Genomic DNA, 17,977 nt, shown 5'->3' with positions numbered 1-17,977 from the left:
CTTTAGTTCATCATGGTATTAGCAGGCTAGATAGGCATTGACTAAAATGCCTCTCATAAACCCAGAACTGTGGAACACCCCAGTCTGGGGCTCAACGGCTGACGGCAGTGCCAGAAGAAGGGGATGGAAACCAACGCTCAGGTTGTGACAGGAGCTGGCACCTCGGCGCTGCCAGGTCGCCTCAGCGGCTCCCATTAACGCCATTAACCGTCGCGGGGCTGCATCTCGCTGTTAAGGCCGCGCTTTAGGCCAAGGTCGCCTCTGCCACCGCAGCAGGACCGACCGCGCGGGACACCCTGAGGCGCCGCCATACACGCTCCCGCCGCCCACTGCGCATGCGCCCCCGCCACAATGCCCCCTCCCCGCACACACACCAGTGCGCAGGCGCGGGCAGACGCTGCCCGCTGCTCCCCCCCACCCGCACAGCGTGGCGCTGGGCGGCGACTGCGCATGCGCCGCCGGCTGGCGGGCGGCCAGGCCCCGCCCCCGCCCTGTCACTAGTAACAACAGGCGGCGGCGGCGCCCCTCCCCCCGCCGGAACCGGCGCGCGGCCCCGCGCCGACATGAGGGCAGAGCGCGCGGCCGCGCCGAGCGCAGCGGTAAGAGGCGACCCCGCTCTCCCCCCGCCCGTTAACGACCGTTAACGGTCGCCCGCCCGCCGGGGCGCCCCGGCCCCCTGCGCGCGCGGCCCGGGCGCGCTGAGCCCCGCGGCGCTCGGGGAGGCGCCGGGCGGCCGCGGGCTGCCGGCTCCGCGCAGGTGGAAGCCGCCGCGCTCGGCGCTCCGCGGTGCTCCGCGGCTCTCGGGAGCGGCGGGAAGCGGCGCCGCTGCGTGCGGGGCTTGCTGCCGTCCGAGCAAGCGGGGCTTGGTGCGGAGTCCGCTTTTATTTCGCGTCTTTATTTAGTATTTATTTATTTTTTTTTAATACGGAGCAGCTACGGGTGAAGCGCTCGGGAAGTTTCTTACGGCTCTCCCTGGAGCTGGGGCCGGCAGGACTTTCCCCAAGCGCATCGCCGGGCAGAGGCTGCAGCAGCCTCTTATTAAACCCGTTTCTCTCCCAAATTGCCCTGGCTCGCGGCCCGCGCTCGCACCCGTGCCAGCGTCTTTCAATTAACTCGCTTCGCCTTAGAGAGAAGTTTGGGCCGAGCTCTGTCCTGGAAAAACAGGGTAAAAGTACTCGGTTTTCTTTATCCCAAGGAGTTTTCAGGGGCTGTCTGCCGTGTGTGTAACTTCACTGGCGCTCGCTTCCTCCTCAGGAAGTTCTCAAAAATCATATTTCTTTTATTCAATTTGGAGATGGTGAGAGAACACAGTATCTCTAGTGATGCTTTATTTCTCTTTTTGAAAACAATAGTGTTTAACACTCAGTTCTCTTTTCTAGCTGGAGAAATACTTCTCTTTTTTATTTTTTTTTTCTTTCACTGATACACCTTTTTCCCCCCAAATGGTGTCTTTAACCCGGCATTGCTGCTCTGCCCTTAGCAATATTTGATAGCGAGCAGCACCTCAGGAAGTCTCGTCACCTGAGTGCGCAATTCCAAGGGATTGATTGTTGAGCGCGTTAATGCTATGTTGCTAAACCACGAAAACGTGCTGATTTTTCCCTGGTTTTGGAAGCAATTACAACAGGTCACTTTTGACAAAAGTGTAGGGGGCTCTTCAGGTGCTATGGGGGAGTGATAAATAATTTTAAAAATAGCCTAATTAACCTCTGCTGTTTCTTCCAAAAAGTTTTTGAGGAACTGTGGAGCTTTTCCGATAGAATTGCTAACCCAATATCATGCACGGAATGATTATCTGTAATATAAGATGGAAACAGTCTTCCTACATTTAACAGGTGATTTTTAAACGTGTCTTTTTCAGATCTGACTTGATCATACCAAACTGCAGTCATGGTGCAGAAGTATCAATCCCCCGTGCGGGTGTATAAACACCCTTTTGAGTTGATTATGGCTGTAAGTACTGCTTTTTACTATAGTTTTCTTCTTGATTGTTCTTTGTGTTGCTAACTGCTTAGCCCAATTTGGCAGGTACCATAGAACATATTTTGTATATTTTTTCAGATTTATATGAGGGGTATATGTTTTCCGTTTTCACTTTTCCTAGAGGCTTTTTTACATAGTATTTTCTTCTCTTTCCCCCACCTTCAGTGTTTAGATGAAGTTTGTGGTCAAGTCTATTTTAAAGTTGCATGCAAAAGTAGGCTTGAAGTGTACTAGTGTGTTGATTATTGGGAGTAATAATCTCCCAATCTAATTCTGGCGTAGGAGAAATTTTGAAGTTTGTTGATTAAGAGATTGTTGCAGCTGTGTCTTCAACTATAGAATTTTCAGGAATAGACAGCAGAGAATGAAATCAAGATTAAGAATCCTGAATGAAAGAGGAAAAGGTATTTAACAATAATTTTGAGGAGAGGAGGGTGAGGGAAAGATCTCTGGCTAAGTGGTCAGAGATAGATCCTCTTGGGTGTGTGGTTGGTATGATTTGTATGCTGATGTTAAAAGTGGTAGCTGAAAAATGAAAAATATACTTGAATTCCCTATATTTTTCCTTCTGTATATATATATATATATATATATATATGTGTGTGTAAAAATTATTAAAGGACCAGAAAGGGTGTAGGTCTTTCACATTTCTAAGTATATTTAACCAAAACCACAGCTATATGGCTCTCATGAGTTAGAAGGAGCTAAGTCAGCTTATTCTCAGTGTGGAACAGTTAAAATATAAATAAGAATCATTTTGTGTTTTGTTTGCTGAAAGCTTTGTGTTTAATGGCTTCAGAGAACAGTTCTGATTGTGTTCATAGTATAAATATTTGATATATCAAATGGCTTGAAGTGTAGAGGTTCTTACAGAAGCAAACCTTTGCTGTCATAGGGCAAATAAGGATTAAATCACTCTGCATGGAATGCTTCATTTTCTTTGTATCATATTCCTGAAACTACTTCCAATATGACATGTGCAGGTCTTGCTCTTGCAAACACATAAAGGCAGAGAGTGGTTATTCTCATGAGTGATGAAGAATCTGGCTGTGATGATAACTTGAAGATGTTTTGTGCTTTACTACATTGTTACAACTAGGTTTTCAGCTGTTTTAAAAATTCAGATGTTTAATTAACTGTTTACATTCAGGAAGGTGTATTGGTTCTTATACTGATGAACAAAAATTCTTGTTTCCTGAACTGAAATCTCTTTACCTTGCTGTTGGGCTGATATCAAAAAATAACTTTAAGGGTTTTTAAGAATAAATCAAAATGGTCATGGCAGGATTTTTCACAATGTGTTATTAACTATAATTAGAAACACTTTTGACTATGTTAGTATAAGCTTTGGGTTCTCAAAGTGTTCTGTATCTTGGGGATAACTATTTCAGTAGTGACTATTAACAGATACTTAGTCTTATGTGCCATTGAAGTCTATTTTGCCTTCTCAAAAAGTGTGTATTATGTATGTAAGTAGGAAAAAACAATAGAGGAAAAATTACAGTGCTGAACTAAGATTAAGAATGTTTATAAAAAGAAACAGCTGAACATGATACTTTCTGAGACTAGAAGTTTAGATTAGTGAAAATGTGTGATTGATTTCATATATGTCAGTGTGATGAGTTCTCACTAGAGCTTGTTCAGAATGTGATCACTGACTAAACGTCTTTATCCTGTCATGTCACTTCTGGTATGCTGTTAGGTTTTAAGACACATAAAATTGCTGCTTCTCATCTATCCAAACTGTTTGTGCATTTTCTGATACAGGCAGAAGTGTGTCTCCCTGCGCCAAGTTATTTAAAGAATGAGCAATGCAGTGGCTTGATATTTTCTGCTGCTGTTTTCACTTGGTTAAATACTGAGTGTGCAAATAGTCAGATGTTAGAGATACAAGTCTGTTGTATATTCTCAAGAACAAAGTGTATTTTACTGTAAAGTTATTTGAAGTGGTAGCCCTTTTGGATTGAGGAACAAAGTTGCATATATATCAGGTCTGAGCTGACGGCACCCAGCAAATAGGACTTTAATGGTATGCTTTTTATGTTTGATTTTTTTCCCCCCTCCCACTGTCCACCTGTTACATTCAAAATGTGAAGGGTATCCTCAAAGAGTTTTAAACGTTTGCCACAAAACTCAATGGTCAGTGAAAAGTCTCCAAAGTAGCTTTGGGTTGATAGGCAGCAATGTCATTTATGCTAGAGTGTCTTAACAAATATCATTGTTTTTAGCTTGGCTGTTGTTGCAGAGGAGCTTGATTTGGTCCCAAGGGGCTGAGAGGTTTTAACAATTTTCTCTGTAAATTCTTTCTTCCTTTTTGGAGAGTTCCATGAAACTGAACAAGCAATTCACTCAATAAAGAATGGTAGGTAGTGATCGCTAAAGTCAGTGAAACCCATTTGAATCTTAAAGATTTTCTAGGATGATGTGTGAAGGCCTGAGTCACTCCTGGGATTCGGAACTGATCATGTCAAACTGTTCAGAAAAAATAAATCAGTTTACAATTTGTGTAGGAAGCAATAGATCCATTGCTGCATGTTTCTAGCCTTCTCTGAACATTAAAGAGAAGCTACATCAGGTCTAATATAAGCTACTTTCCTTGATTTATTTTTAATGTCAAATTGTGTGGGTTTTAGATACTAAGTTGCTTTGAGAGTGAGCGATTTTATTAAAAGATTTGTTCCCAGTTAGAAATATCTCCTGAACCTCAAAAGGTGAACTTGAAGAGATAAGGCTCCAGAAATTACCTGTTTCAGTCTGAAAGCACTAACGCAGGCAATAGAATTTTAGCAAACGGTTCCTGAACCGGGCAGGATGCCTTCTGGCTGCTCTGTTTTGTATCCGTCATAATCAGCTTCTTGAAAACTATGTGTGTGTGTGTATGTGTATATATATATATATGTATATGTGTGTATATATATATACACACACACACATATATATAGGTAACTATAAGTTAGCCGCTATATAGCTGTACAATGTATATATTCATATGAACTGTATAGCTGTTCAATCAGACTGAATAAAATACCACCTAATTTTTCCTCTTGTCCTTGTTGAAGTTTAATGCTTGAAGTAGCAGAAATGTGGAAAACGACTATTTACTTAGACTCTTCTCGTTAAGTTATCAAGCCGAAATACATCTGGGAAGAGTGGAGAAACTGCTTTTTATGTTTTTTTATAAATTACTTAAAGAAGTTTACTTTTAAAGTAATGTTGAAACTTTGTTGAATGAGCATTTCTTGATGTTAAAAGACAGTTGTGATGTTGGAAACCTTAACACACATGATTCTAGAGTTAATTTGAGAGTTTCACAGCTCATGTTTTCTATCCTGCATGCATTAGGTAATTCCACTTGAATTTAATTTATGAAGTAAAATTAAATAATGAATAATCAGCCGTTATGGTGTTTCAAGGGTGGCATTTATGCAAATGAAAAAATAAATGAGATTTTTGAGAAAACCAAACCCTGTTGTTACGGGATCAGAGGTTTTCTTCAAGTTTCTGGCAACTGAGGAGAACGTATTGCTCTTTAAGCCTGTTTTATTTGAAGCAATAAATCACTTAGTTTCTGAAATAATTGTGACCAGTAATGTAACTGAACATGGTAAACATGATCTAAAGATGTCCTGTTAATTGTAGTCCAGTTGATGTGCATGAGTTTGTAGGTCCGTGAAAGCTAATATTTTTCAAGTGTGCCTTTGGCAAGAGACAGACTTGCAAATATCCTGATGTTTTTTGAATGCCTAAAAGAAAGTTTCAACTTAAATACTGAATATTTGTCAGATGGCACTGCTGTTAAATGATAAAGAAAAGTCTTAGGTAAACCACCCATCGGTGTCAAGAGCTTCTGGTTTTGGGAGTACCTTTGGTTTTATTTTAAAATTAAAAAAAAAAAAAAAAAAAAAGCAGTCTTGTCTAGTGATTGAAATATTTCCTGCCAAGCTCTGTATTCTCATCAAAATAATTAAAAATGTGTCTTTTTCTTTGTTAATAGACTATCTAAAGTACCTTAAACGAGTGTCTCAATGAATTAAATATAATAGTATCTTTTTTTTTTTTTTAGATAAGATACTGGTCATGAAAAGCAGAATGAGTGGCTGCCTTTCTTTGGTTTGGTAGATGACATAAATACACTTCAGTGATAGAGTAGATTAAGAAAATATACTTTGTCAAACTGAAGACAGCTATAATCCATTGATCTAGATTGTGATGATTTCTGATTGCAATCAGACTGTATTATCTCTTTTTTAAATGTCATTTTAAAATAGTTGCCTTTAAAAGAAAAAGCTGTGTACTTAAGTGCCACACCTGCTCATAAATCCATGCAGTTTCTTTTTCTCTTAATCACTTTTTTTTTTTTTTGGAAAAAAAAATGCATTCCATTTATCATGTGAAGAAGGGCTGACAAGCTGGTCAGCAAAAGGAAGCTGGGAAGCCAGCCATTCTCCAAGTGCTTTTGAAAGCACAAAGTAGACTAAAAGTACAGAGAAGTAATTTATTCCCTTAATGAAGTATACCTTAAGGGGTTTTTTTTAAGCTGCTTGTATATTGAGGGCAGTGAAAGGGAGCAAATTTAGTGTCCTCTCCTGGATCTACTGCACTGTTTTTTCTTGACAGACAAACCCTCTACTTTGTTTCCTTTCTTTGCTGAAAGTTCAGGCTTAGGTGCTATTGGAAAGGAGTTGGTAGCACTGCTGTGAAATAGTTCTGCATATGGATTTTTGTATTTGAGTAAGTGCCTGTAGTTTAACTCATGTTTTATGCTGTCTTTGGTGTTGCCGCATATTGTTAGGACAGATGAATTTTGGGCCACTTGTTTTGAGTGAGCAGTCGTTAAACATGACTGAGGTAAGTACCAGGGAAAAATATTGATTTAGCAGCCCGCTTACTGTGCGATTCACATGTTATTTTATGGCGTGCTTAGATATTTCCATGGCTAGCTGTTTCCTGTTTTTGTGGGCAAACACATGACCTGACTGTAGCTGACAGCTGCAGTTCCCTTTCTCACCAAATGCTTTTAGTTGATGTTTTTTAACAAGACTCTTACACTTTCAGAATTTGACGTTTTTAGCTTTGAGAGGTGTTGATAAAAGAAAAATATGCATCAGAACTTCCTGTTGCGTCGTTCTGAAAGGACCCAGACTATTTCAGCATTTGCAGGTGTGGGTTAGCTGTGAGGCTGGTGTGAAGTGCTGTGATGGGATCAGTTGATCAAGCCAAGCAGCATTATCTTTGCATAGAAAAAGCAAATCCCAAAGTTAAACAGATGGGAAGCAGGTAGAGAGGAAGTGGGGGATGGATTCTGTAGTCCCGGCCACCTGTGATTTCATACTTGTGATCTCCGAAGGGTCATGCTCATATTTTAATATGTGGTAAGCAATTATGAAGCACATGTAAAAGGCCTAAAAATCGTGGAAAATGATTGGATTTGTTTAACAAAAAGGCAGCACAGTCAGGGGCTATTTAGAGGTCCCAGACATTAACTGTAGATAGAGGAGATAGCTGTTATCTGTACCTCCAGCTTGAGCAATGTGCACTTCCTATTTCTTCAGGGAATTTACTGCTCTGAACTAAAGGAGCTGCTACAGCAGAATATTTTAGTTGGTCCTTTTTTTAAGGAAATGAGCGTATAATGAAAGAGGAGGCAAGAAGAGGAACCTGAGGGATTGGAGGCAACACTGAGGACTTTGCATAAAACACTCTTTAATCGGAATCCAGTTTTTGGAACTCAGGGTGCTCATTGTGGGTTTTTAAGCAGGACTCAGGATTTTGCTTTGCACATAGCTTGAATTCATCCTGGTTCTGGAGGGAGGTGATGCATACTTGTAACTCTTGCACTCCGAATATAGTCGGAATCTGCCGAGAATTTACAAGTAAATCTCTTAATTAGCCCATGACAAAATTAATTACAGGTCGGCCTTAAATGATCTATTTTCTTTTTTCTCCCCTCCAAGTTGATCTTAATATTTTTTCATCTAGTTTAAAATTAACTGTATATATTCTAAATAAATTAGGCTGTTACACTGAATTATTAACTATTTTATTTCCTATTTTATGTCAGAGTTTAGACAGGGTTAGACTGGAGCCCGGGTAAATGTTAAGTAGGGCCTATTACGGGTAACTTAATCCCTGTCTGCTTTCTCACAGCTAGTTTGCATGCAACTTTGTGCAGTTGTAATGAATCAGTGGTGTGTTAGAGGTGAAAGTCATGCCAAGATTTCACTGATGTAAGATACAGTGACAACATAGCTTGAAAGTCTGTCTGATAACACCTGGCCTCATCTGCAATTTAAGATGCCAAAAGAGTAGAAGCGAGCCATGAGCCATCAAAATTTAAGATTAATCCCAAGGTCTTGGCTTTCCTCAGCTTTTCTTTCTCTCAAGTAATACTGATTTTCAGCATGGTCCGTAGAGGTTTTTCAGCCTGCAGTTCATGGACTGCCTTTTCTAAGGATTAGAATAAGATAAGAGGTGTGTGGTTTGCTATTTTAGCCAAGCTGGTGTACCAGCTCGCCCTTGCTTTCCTTGCAAAGGTGCAGAGTTCATCAGTGAGGCAGTTCAGGCTGGCAAAAAAAATTCTTAGAAAAAATTTTAAAAAAGAAATGTTTTGCCAACTTAATTTCCTCAACAGGCTCAGCTCAAGCTGAGTGCCCCTGTGTGAGCGGGTGCATAGCCCCTTCCCTCCAGTGTTAGTGAGATTGTGGCACCTCGCCCCAAGAAGGCAAGTGAGCAAGGCCTTAGTGCTTGTTGCGCTGCAGGAATCTTTGCTTCCCCATGGAGGTGGTTGGAGATCTGCAGTTGAAAAATGTTGAGCACCGTCACTGTAACGGTAAGTTGAAGGCCCATGAGAAATTTGCTTCATTAGCCCTGATGTTAGTCAGCACTGCAGCGCCTGCAAATTGAGCTTAATAGCTTAGTGGTGAGGGCTTGGAGCTGACTTACTGTGCGGGAGAATCTGTCCTTATTTATCAAAAATAAAAGATAAAGTATGATCAATTTGGAGTAGCTTGGGAGCAGAGCATTTGGCTTTCTTGTTTTGTATTCATTTATGAAACTTCAGAACTCTGAACATTTTCTCTGTTGGGTTCCTCTTGGGATTCTTTTATGATAATTAGATTTAGAGAGTATATATTGGTAAGTTTAAAAATAAAAATATCACAGGGCTTTTGGCACTTAACAGCTTTTACTCCCTCTGGTGTTAACAGAGGGATCGTGGGAGTGAATAAAGAGAATCTACTCTTTTTATGTTAAAATTGAATTTTTGCTTTAAAATGTTTTAATTCCCAAACTAAATTATATATGTTTGAGTTCTCTAAAATTGACATTTCAGGGTCTTGATGTAGTTGGATTTTTTAAGTCAAAAATTAAAATCCGTGGGGTTATGTAGGTTTTGGTTGTTTCTCCTGGATAATTACAGCACTGTTTTCATTCTGACACCGTTGATTTATGTTCCCGAGGTTTGAGTGTAGCATGTTTTTTTGAATATATGCAGATTGGTCTGTGTAACAGTTTGGAGACTGCATATTGTGGAATTATCCGAACATCTCGGCCATGGTGACTTGCTGCTTTGCTGCTGCGGCTGTAATAATCGGCTCCTACTGTTCTGGTTGTCGCAGATCCCATTTTTGTGAGAAGCAGCATTTCTGTGAGTGGATTCACTGGATGTTAGTGTGTCCTGCTGCCATTTGTTTATGCCACAACAGGAGGGGAACAAGTAGTTTCCTGATGAGTATGTTTCATTTTCACAGTGTGTTGTGCTGCTTCGTTTAGTGCAAAATGTGGATGCCACAAACATTAAGGCCCGTTCAGGAACATCAGTCACTGGCATCCCTTTTAGAGGCCGTTTGGTTGGCTCTTTCAGCCAGTGTCTAAATTGTACTTCTTAATTTGCAAAACTATCTCTCTTGCTGCACAATTCATTGGGCTGTGGATAAGGCCTTCATTACTAAATTCATGGCTCTATGAAATTACCTATTTCTTTTGAAGTGTTTCATGGTCTGCATGTTGCAGGCATTGATGCTGTAATGAGTAGAATTTAATGCAATTTCACTTGAATTTGTTCGTTCTGTGCTAAGACGATTCTTGCTTTTGTTTGCACTTCCTTATTTTAACAGAGGGGAAAGAAGAGAGGACTGATGTTTATGTAAATGTTGGTTTAATTGCTTTTTTGAAAGGAATCAAAGGAATCTTGGCTGTTCTTTTTTTAATTAGCTCATCATTTGAAGCGAGGTGGTATCTTTTTTGTATTTCACGGCAAAGTCAATTCAGGGGCATCATGCTAACACATCAATCATGCAGTTAGTGTTTGTGTTAGTTATTGATATCCTAAAGATATGTTTGGATGTGGGGAGGAGGACTTTAGACCTTCAGGTGCAGCTCAGTGTTGCTGTTCTCGTCAAGAGAGGATTTTTCTAGTGTGCTCTGTATCTGCCAGTGGCAGTACTTGACTTGAGGGAGGAGAGGAAGAATGAGACAAGCAGAAGGAAATACTGCCTCAGAACATGCTTTCAATCTACGGCTGTGTGTCCTGACAGCAATTATGTAGCAAGAAGTGCCTGGTATGTCTAATAACACCGCATGCATTTCTCCTGTTTGCTCAATTACGTTCTGGAGCTAAGCAAACTCTGTCATGCTGTGCTCTTGCTTCATGTTTGTGCTTCAGGACACACTAGCCTACACTTTCTTTATCTGTAGCCTGGGTTTTTCTAGTTGAAGCTCACACCTAATATTGGAATAAGCAGTAAAATGCCATTTGGGTTTCATGCTGCTTGCTGTTTTATGGATCTGTCATATTTCCCTCGGGCTTTAAATTCTTCTTTATGTTGAAGACTCCTAGTTGAAGGTTCTGTATGAGGAGCCACTTTCCGTCTATGCTGCCGACCTTCACTCCCTCTCACCCCAACCATTTAGAGCTGTCTCCTGATATGACAGATGTGGTGGGCCTTTTTTAGCTAAGATGCTTGAAAAAATGTTTTATTAAGTAGCACTTGTCTGTAGGACCCAGACCCAGCATACGGCATTTTGATGACATTGCCTTGATATTAACAAATGGTCAAATTTTGATGTACTGCATAGATTTTTAATTCGTTTATTTAATAAAACACTCTTGGTTTCTGCATGTAAGTTGGTATTTTGCTGTTTCTGTAAGCTGAAGTTGTCCCTCTTCACAGTTAAGCCACACTTTGTTGAATTTTCCCTTTTAGGAAGATTTCTGAACTGACTGTGTTCCTGGTAGAGCAACATCACTGTTGCACTAGGAGAGACTCGTTGCCTCTGGGCCAAATGAGATCTGGTGGGTGCAGCGGGGACAATGAAGTCAAACCTGTTTCACTGAACTCTCACATGGTGCTCTAGGGGGAGGTGATTTAAATGACGATCAGGAGACTGTTCATTGTGTAGTGCAAGTTTCTTAACCTTCTTAATAAAGGTGGTTGGAGGTTGTTTAATGCCGAACTAAAACATACTTTCAGCCCTGCTTTTGGAAAGTATCTCTGGCTGCAAGATATCCAGCTTCTAGAAATGAGGCTTAAGCCTGGAGCAATAGATTGGAAAGGAATATTTGACTTTCCAAACATAGATCCTCTGTGGACATTGCAGGATTGCAGCTGAATTTTAAAGTAGTACTTGTGCCTTGGAGGATCCAGATGTGCATTTCTCTTAACTGAAGAAGATTGGGGAAGCTAAATGCCATAATTTGCTTTCAGTATGACAGCATACTCTGTTCTTGCGAGATGTGTTAGCCATGTTGAGCATAGCTGTCAGTTTTTTAGCTGCTGCAGGACTAGTAATGATTCCTAACAAGTCCGAGTGTGACAAGCTTAATAGCTTACAGTCCTTTAATGCACTATATATCTTAAAATTCCAAAGAAAGATATGCTCCTATGTAGTATAAAGGCTTTTCTATTACAGTTGTTCCAGGGAAATAGGAAGTGCTCCAAAATAGCTAATGTTCCCCAGTAATCACATGATGGTCTCCAAGCATTTAAGCTTTTCCTGGCCTGTTGCCCGCTTTTCTGGGACATTCTTTAAGAGGTCAGACTCTTCTTTATAGTCCTTTAACCTTGATCGAAAGCAGTTGTCCCATACAATTAGGGCTGGAACACAAGCTTCCTATCCTAGAAGCTACTGAAGCTGATTGCAATTGCATGGCACATTCTGTCAAATGAAGTGTTGTGCTTGCACAGCCACATGGCTTCTGGGCCAGAACTAATTTCTGTCTGTCTTGCTTGCAACATGGGGAGAGCAAATGCTCGCTTTTAGATATGCGCATGCATTTAATATACACCAAGTAAAATTGCAAGTCAATTTGATGTTGCTGTAACCAATGCTAAGTCAGCCAAGGTCTGTGCATGCTAAAATATCTACAGCATAACTATAAAATCTGTCTTTGATGCTTCGCTTGCAGCCTGGACCAGAGCAATGTCATTTTTCTGCCATCCAGCAATTTGATGCTCATCTGCCTGTCACAACCTAGACTAGTCTGAATGGTCAGGTTTTTCCCAGCTTATTCCAATGCAAAGGAAGGCTGAAATTACTTCATTTGTGTTCAACATGTTGTGTTTTTCTCTCCTTCTTCCTTGTTCTCCCTACAGAAGGGAAAGGAGGGGTACTTGCCCAAATTCTTTATTCAGCTTCTTGTGTGAGATCCTCATCTCAAGCTTGTGTGCAGGTTGTAGCTGAGGTTGTAGATGTTAGGCTTGCTTTATTAAGTGGAGTGGCACTATGCCCTGGCTCTTTTCAGGCTTTCTACACTCCTTGAAGTGAGGAGAAGAATGAATGATCCTCTTGTAAGCATCTGAAGTAAGAGAATGTAGCTCTTAAATGCTGTAGTGGCTCTAAACCCATTCCCCCACTTCACACCCTCATCATTCAGCTGCTCTCTGACGCTGGACGTTCAGCCTTCCGCACAGAGAAGCAAGTATTACACGGGTGCAGCTGTGCAGATTTATTTCAGCAGACCACAAATGACTCCTATCCGTTATAAAGAAGTCACTCTGCAGTTGAAGTGTTGTTGAGGCATGCATGTGGTTATTAAAGATCCACTTTTGTAGATTAAAAGTGGAATGTGAGCACGTGTCTTCACGTCAGGTTCTGTATCCCTAAACTGTGTCCTGCCTGCTGATTTGATGCACCCTTCCGCTGAATATCTGAAAAGCATAAATTAAAAGTTGCATTAAATCCCAGGAGAGTATGTTTAGTTCAGAGGTGGTTTTGTCTTTGCCTGTAGGCAAAGTGACTTCTAGGTGTTTAAGATTCAGTTACATTATATGCTGCTCCCGCTTCAGTTACATTATATGCAGCTGTATAGAACAACAGTTCTGCTATAATTTGCTAGTGAAGTTTTCCAGTGTGAACGCTTCCCTGAAATGGAAATGGTTACTAAGGAATAGCATCCGTGCAAGAAGGGTACGCAATAGGGTAGAACAGTAATCCATGTAGAAAGAACCCATGTGTGGCTTGACTGTGCACATAGCTCTGCAGAATAGAGGTTTCTGTGTCTCTGCTTCTGTGCAGGAAAGCAGAAGTCTGAGGCTCCCCATTCTGTCCTGCAAGTTGGTTACCACAGTTGCATGACTCAACAGTGAATTAACAGTAAAATTCTGTGAATTAATGGCACTTAGATGGATGATTACTTTGTAGACTTGCTTTGAGTCTCCTGCTCTTCTGCTGCATCCTAAATTATTTTAATGAAATATTAAAATAACTTTATACTCCAGCTTGAAAATGCTGGACTGAACTCTGAAACTGTGATTCACTTCCCCTGTAGCCTTTATGTGCTAATCGAAGATACCCCAGAGCTTCCTACTCCCTTATAACCCTTTGCTTCTGCTTTTTTTCTTCTCTTCTGCCTTGGTTTTGGTTTGGGGCAGTCATAAGTAAACAGACTAATGTCTCTTTAAGTTACACTCAAATCTGTCAACGCTTTGTGAATATGTAGTATCAAGTGTTTCCTTTGATATGCTCAGAGTTCAGTAAGCACCTAGAGCAGTTCTTCATGGTAAGAACACTCTCATTGTGACTGGCAGCTAGGACACTGTCCCAAAGTCCTCTACTGTACATATGGGCCAGGGGCATGTGGTTTTGCAGTAAATACTATATTTTGAGTAAGACTCTTAATGCTGTTGCAGTATGGTGTCCTGCAAGCAAGCTTAAGCACAAACTAAAAGAACCTATTTAAGGGGTGCAGCACTTTTAGAATACTGTGTATGAGGTTTCATAAAGGTCTGGCCACTTGTGGTTACTTCTACAAATGGCCTGGCTGTTCTAATAAACACTTTGCTCATTAAATTTTCAGGTGGCACTATGGCACGGGATTTGGGTGCATTACACACCTTTGAGAGATTTGAGCTGACTTACAGGAACCAGCTCGCATGGTAGTTATTGGGGCTGTTTAAAACGCGGAGCTGCGCACTTGATCTATATTTGGAATGTATTTAAAGCCAATAACGATCAACACCGTAACCATGGAAATGCTGCTTGAACTAAGGAGATGAACAGCAAGGCAGTATTTGTGCATTAGAGAGCCTGTTATATTCACCCCAAAGTGCTTTGTAGCCACGTTGACACATGAAAGGTCCTGTTGTCAGAAACCAAGGGCAGTAGTGTGATGGGCTCGTACAAGCCTCGTTCTGACTGCAGACTGCTTGGAATACAGCTCCACTTGCAATCCCATTTCAGTGGGGTTTCGTGTTTTTGGTTTTTTCTTTATGGCTGGCTGTATGTATAAACTGTTAGGTCTGAAATTTAACATGAAGCGCTTTGTGCCTATTCAATAGCTTCCAAGTCTTCAGTAGCGTGAAAGGATCCAGGCTATGTCCACTTAGCTACGTTGAGATGTTGATACTCACCGTTAGTGATAACCTTGTCTGCTTTTATTCCTTGTGCAGAATTGTGCAGAACCTCTATTCCGAAGGGTGCCCTTTGTACCACCTGTACAACCTATACTTAGGATATATAAAGATGGATTGTTTGAAATGGTGATCCGAAAGCAAATGTGAAATAGTTTCTGAAGTTTCACAGCCTCAAATAAGTAAGTGTGAACTAAAGCAGGTGAGGTCTTTGCTTTCAGGCAACCTTGGCTGCATTTTCAGTTTTGAGACTGTGCGGAATGAGTATGAGGAGCAGACTCCTTCCTTGCTGCGTTTCTAGGACTCAAGCAGCAGTTCTGTCCGCTTCATGCGTGGCAAGACCTGCTAACCAACCTGGGGAAAGAAATAAACAGTAAACCAGTTCTGTGAGTACACTGAATATCTAGAGCTGTGCAGAGCTAAAGAGTCTGGGATCATCATCTCTGCCTTGGTGTTTTATTCTCTTTTGAATCAACTGGGCCCTTGAAGTTTCAAAGATACGAGAGACCTTCGTTAGAAATCTGAGCACTGCTTCAATAGAAATTTTTAAATATAGCAGAAATGTTTACAAAGTTTTAGGGGCATCTCTTAAACATCATAGTAAGATGAGTGCGCATTTCATCTTGAAAGAATGTGATATGCAGCAATTATTTCTTAAACTATTTATTACCAACTTTTCTTCCCAGATGCTCCTTACCTGAAAGCTCTGCTCACCAGATTAAAGAACATCTGAGATTATTTTTCAAACTACTGTCACTGTTTGAGGAGTGAAATAACCTTTAATTAGAATTCATGAACATAATCTCTGCACAGGAGGCTCTCATTAGTACCTGTCCCTAATTAGGGTTGTACATTTGTGTAGTCCGTATTTAACTGCTTTACTGCCCACCCATTAAAACGTCAAGAGTGAAAAGTGGTTGTAGTTCATAGATTTTCTGCTTAGTTCTATAAACCTTTAGTAGCTCACTTTATGAAAGTTAAAGGCAGTTAATGGTTTTTTTTTGTGAAGGCTTAAAGCTGGAGGGTTATTATTTAGCAGGTATTTGGGCTGTTTGACTTATTTGAGGTGCTTCTCTTTGCATGTCACATGGAAAGCCCGGGCACTGCTTGTTCCCTGACTTGTGAGTTTATGCTCTAAATGTACTAATGAGTTCATATCAATAACATTTTGTTCACTTACAGAATAAACAAGAAAAAATCTTTATGATCTAAGAAGCAGCTTATCTTCTTTTGTATCTAGTCTTATTGTTAGTACCTTTATGGAAAAGTAGGTCATTTTCTCTTGGATATATTTGTTGCCAATACTTAAAGAGCTATTTGTTTTTAATCTAGGAATGCTGAGTGAACAGAACGTTCTCATTTGTGAACTAGTTAAGCAGGAATGGGGGAAAATTGTTTTTGGATTGTAATAGAGGGAGCACTGGAAGGGGACGAAAGTGAAGTAAGACCAGGATGTAGCTGGTGGTGTGTAGCAGTGTGTGGAAAAAAAAGTTGTCTTGCAACAGTTCTTTTTTTTTTTTTAATCTTTCTTTTTTTCCCCTGTAGTTTAGGATGAGAGGTTACTCAAATACAGCTGAATGTCAGTCAGCTCTCCAAGAAAACCAGAATAAATCCCACCATGAGCCAGGGCTGTCCCCACCGAGCCATCTGCCTGGCTGTCAAAGTGAATGTTCTGCCAGTTCTTTTCAGCTATTCACACCCTTTGCAAGCAGAGTCCTTTTTGCAGAGGCTGGATTTTCCTTTCACTGAAATTTTTGGAGGGGAAGATTTATTTTTTTTTTCCCCCTCCACCAAAATGAAGGTAAAGGAGTATTAAGATTTGGTGTATTTTTTAAGCAAAAAAGTATAATGCAAGAACTTTTTCTTTAATGAACACTTGCTCTCTGCTTGTTCTTCATTCCTGAAATATTTGAAGTAGATATTCCGGGTAAAGGATTATCATTCTTAGTTGAGACAAAGGGCCTCCACACCAGCATGTTTCTGATGTAGTTTCTCATTGCTTCAATCTAGTTCACTGATAAGTTGTTATGCAACCATCTTGTTTGCTGATCTTGCTGCGATAGCCGGCAGCTTTGCCAGAAAGAGTCGCTGATAGTTAAGCTCTGGAGCAAGCAGAGCATGTTTTAGTCCTAATTTTAACCTTTTTTTTTTTTTTCCAATCAAACCTCAGAAATTAGGAGTCTTAAATTCACATTTTTTTTCCCCTTTGTAAAGCAAGTCATAATCTTTTTTTCCCTGCACCCTTGAAAAGGAATAGGGGAGGTCTCTTGCATCTGTGATGCAGTTCCTATACAAATAGCAGTTATGCAGTATCTTCCCAATACTTGGAAAGTCTGAGTAGTTTTGTATTCAGAGCAGAGGCATTGGGCCAGAATTTACCAAAAAAGGCGTCGGGGGGAAGTAAGCTAAGTATTACAGAACTGCATATTGTGGAGTAAGGATGTGTGTAGGGGTGATTTTTGTTTCAGATGATGCACAGTAATTAATATTTTGATTCTTCTTCCATAGGTAGTCCTAAATAAAGCTCACCACCCTGTGACTAAAGCCTTCCTGGTCTTCTCTAAAGGCAACTCTTTATAGAGACTCTGCCAAACAGCCTTTCGTTCACAGAAATAAGAAAATAACTTCACTGTCAAGGACAGCACTTGAAGTGCCACAGTGGAGAGTCACATTTAAGCCTGCCCAAACAGGCAGCTGGTGCAAGGGAAATTCTCGCCTCTTCTGCTCCTTCTTTGCCCAAAATTAGTTATTAACCTGTGAACTAGTAGAGTTTTGCTCTGAGTTATATGCATGTTCTTTGTAAAAGTATAATGCTCTTAAATAATTCATTGTAAAGAGACTAGCAAACAGGAGTGAACAGGGGTATATGAAGGATGGGAAGATACTTGCTGATTTATGAGTTGAAAATTATGTGTGTTTTTAAAATACAGCTGGTGTTTTGAAACCTCTTAGTCTTCCAGAAATCAGCATTTTTCTTACCCCTCATCAGAGCACTAAAGATCAGTAAGGTGGATATGAGGAATGTTAGGCCAGAATGATCAAGCTGGCAGCGTGGTCTGGACTCGTGTGACCATTCCTGTTTCTCTAGGTTTATGAATAATCCAGAAATTGCACATATTTGCAATGGATAGGAAGGCACGATGAGC

General features: G+C 40.6%; 1 protein-coding gene across 2 annotated transcripts in view; it reads left to right on the top strand.

Moving 5' to 3' along the window:
* The first annotated feature begins 576 nt into the window (after positions 1-576).
* Positions 577-17,977, top strand: part of SEC14L1 (SEC14 like lipid binding 1) — a 37,461-nt gene continuing 20,060 nt past the window's right edge. Inside the window, exons 1-2 of one of the 2 annotated variants that reach the window (XM_026051363.1) lie at positions 577-599; positions 1,862-1,953. In XM_026051363.1, the coding sequence (XP_025907148.1) occupies positions 1,891-1,953 (63 nt within the window). In that variant the 5' untranslated portion in view covers positions 577-599; positions 1,862-1,890. Of the gene's footprint in view, positions 600-1,007; positions 1,166-1,861; positions 1,954-17,977 lie in introns of those variants that run through there. The other variant, XM_026051364.1, reaches the window with a different exon arrangement.

The sequence above is a fragment of the Nothoprocta perdicaria genome, unplaced genomic scaffold (genome assembly GCF_003342845.1).
Source record: "Nothoprocta perdicaria isolate Ctin4 unplaced genomic scaffold, notPer1 scaffold_75, whole genome shotgun sequence".
NCBI classification, from domain to species: domain Eukaryota; kingdom Metazoa; phylum Chordata; class Aves; order Tinamiformes; family Tinamidae; genus Nothoprocta; species Nothoprocta perdicaria.
The sequence above is the reverse complement of the archived record's forward strand: the minus strand, read 5'-3'. Positions and strand labels throughout refer to the sequence as shown.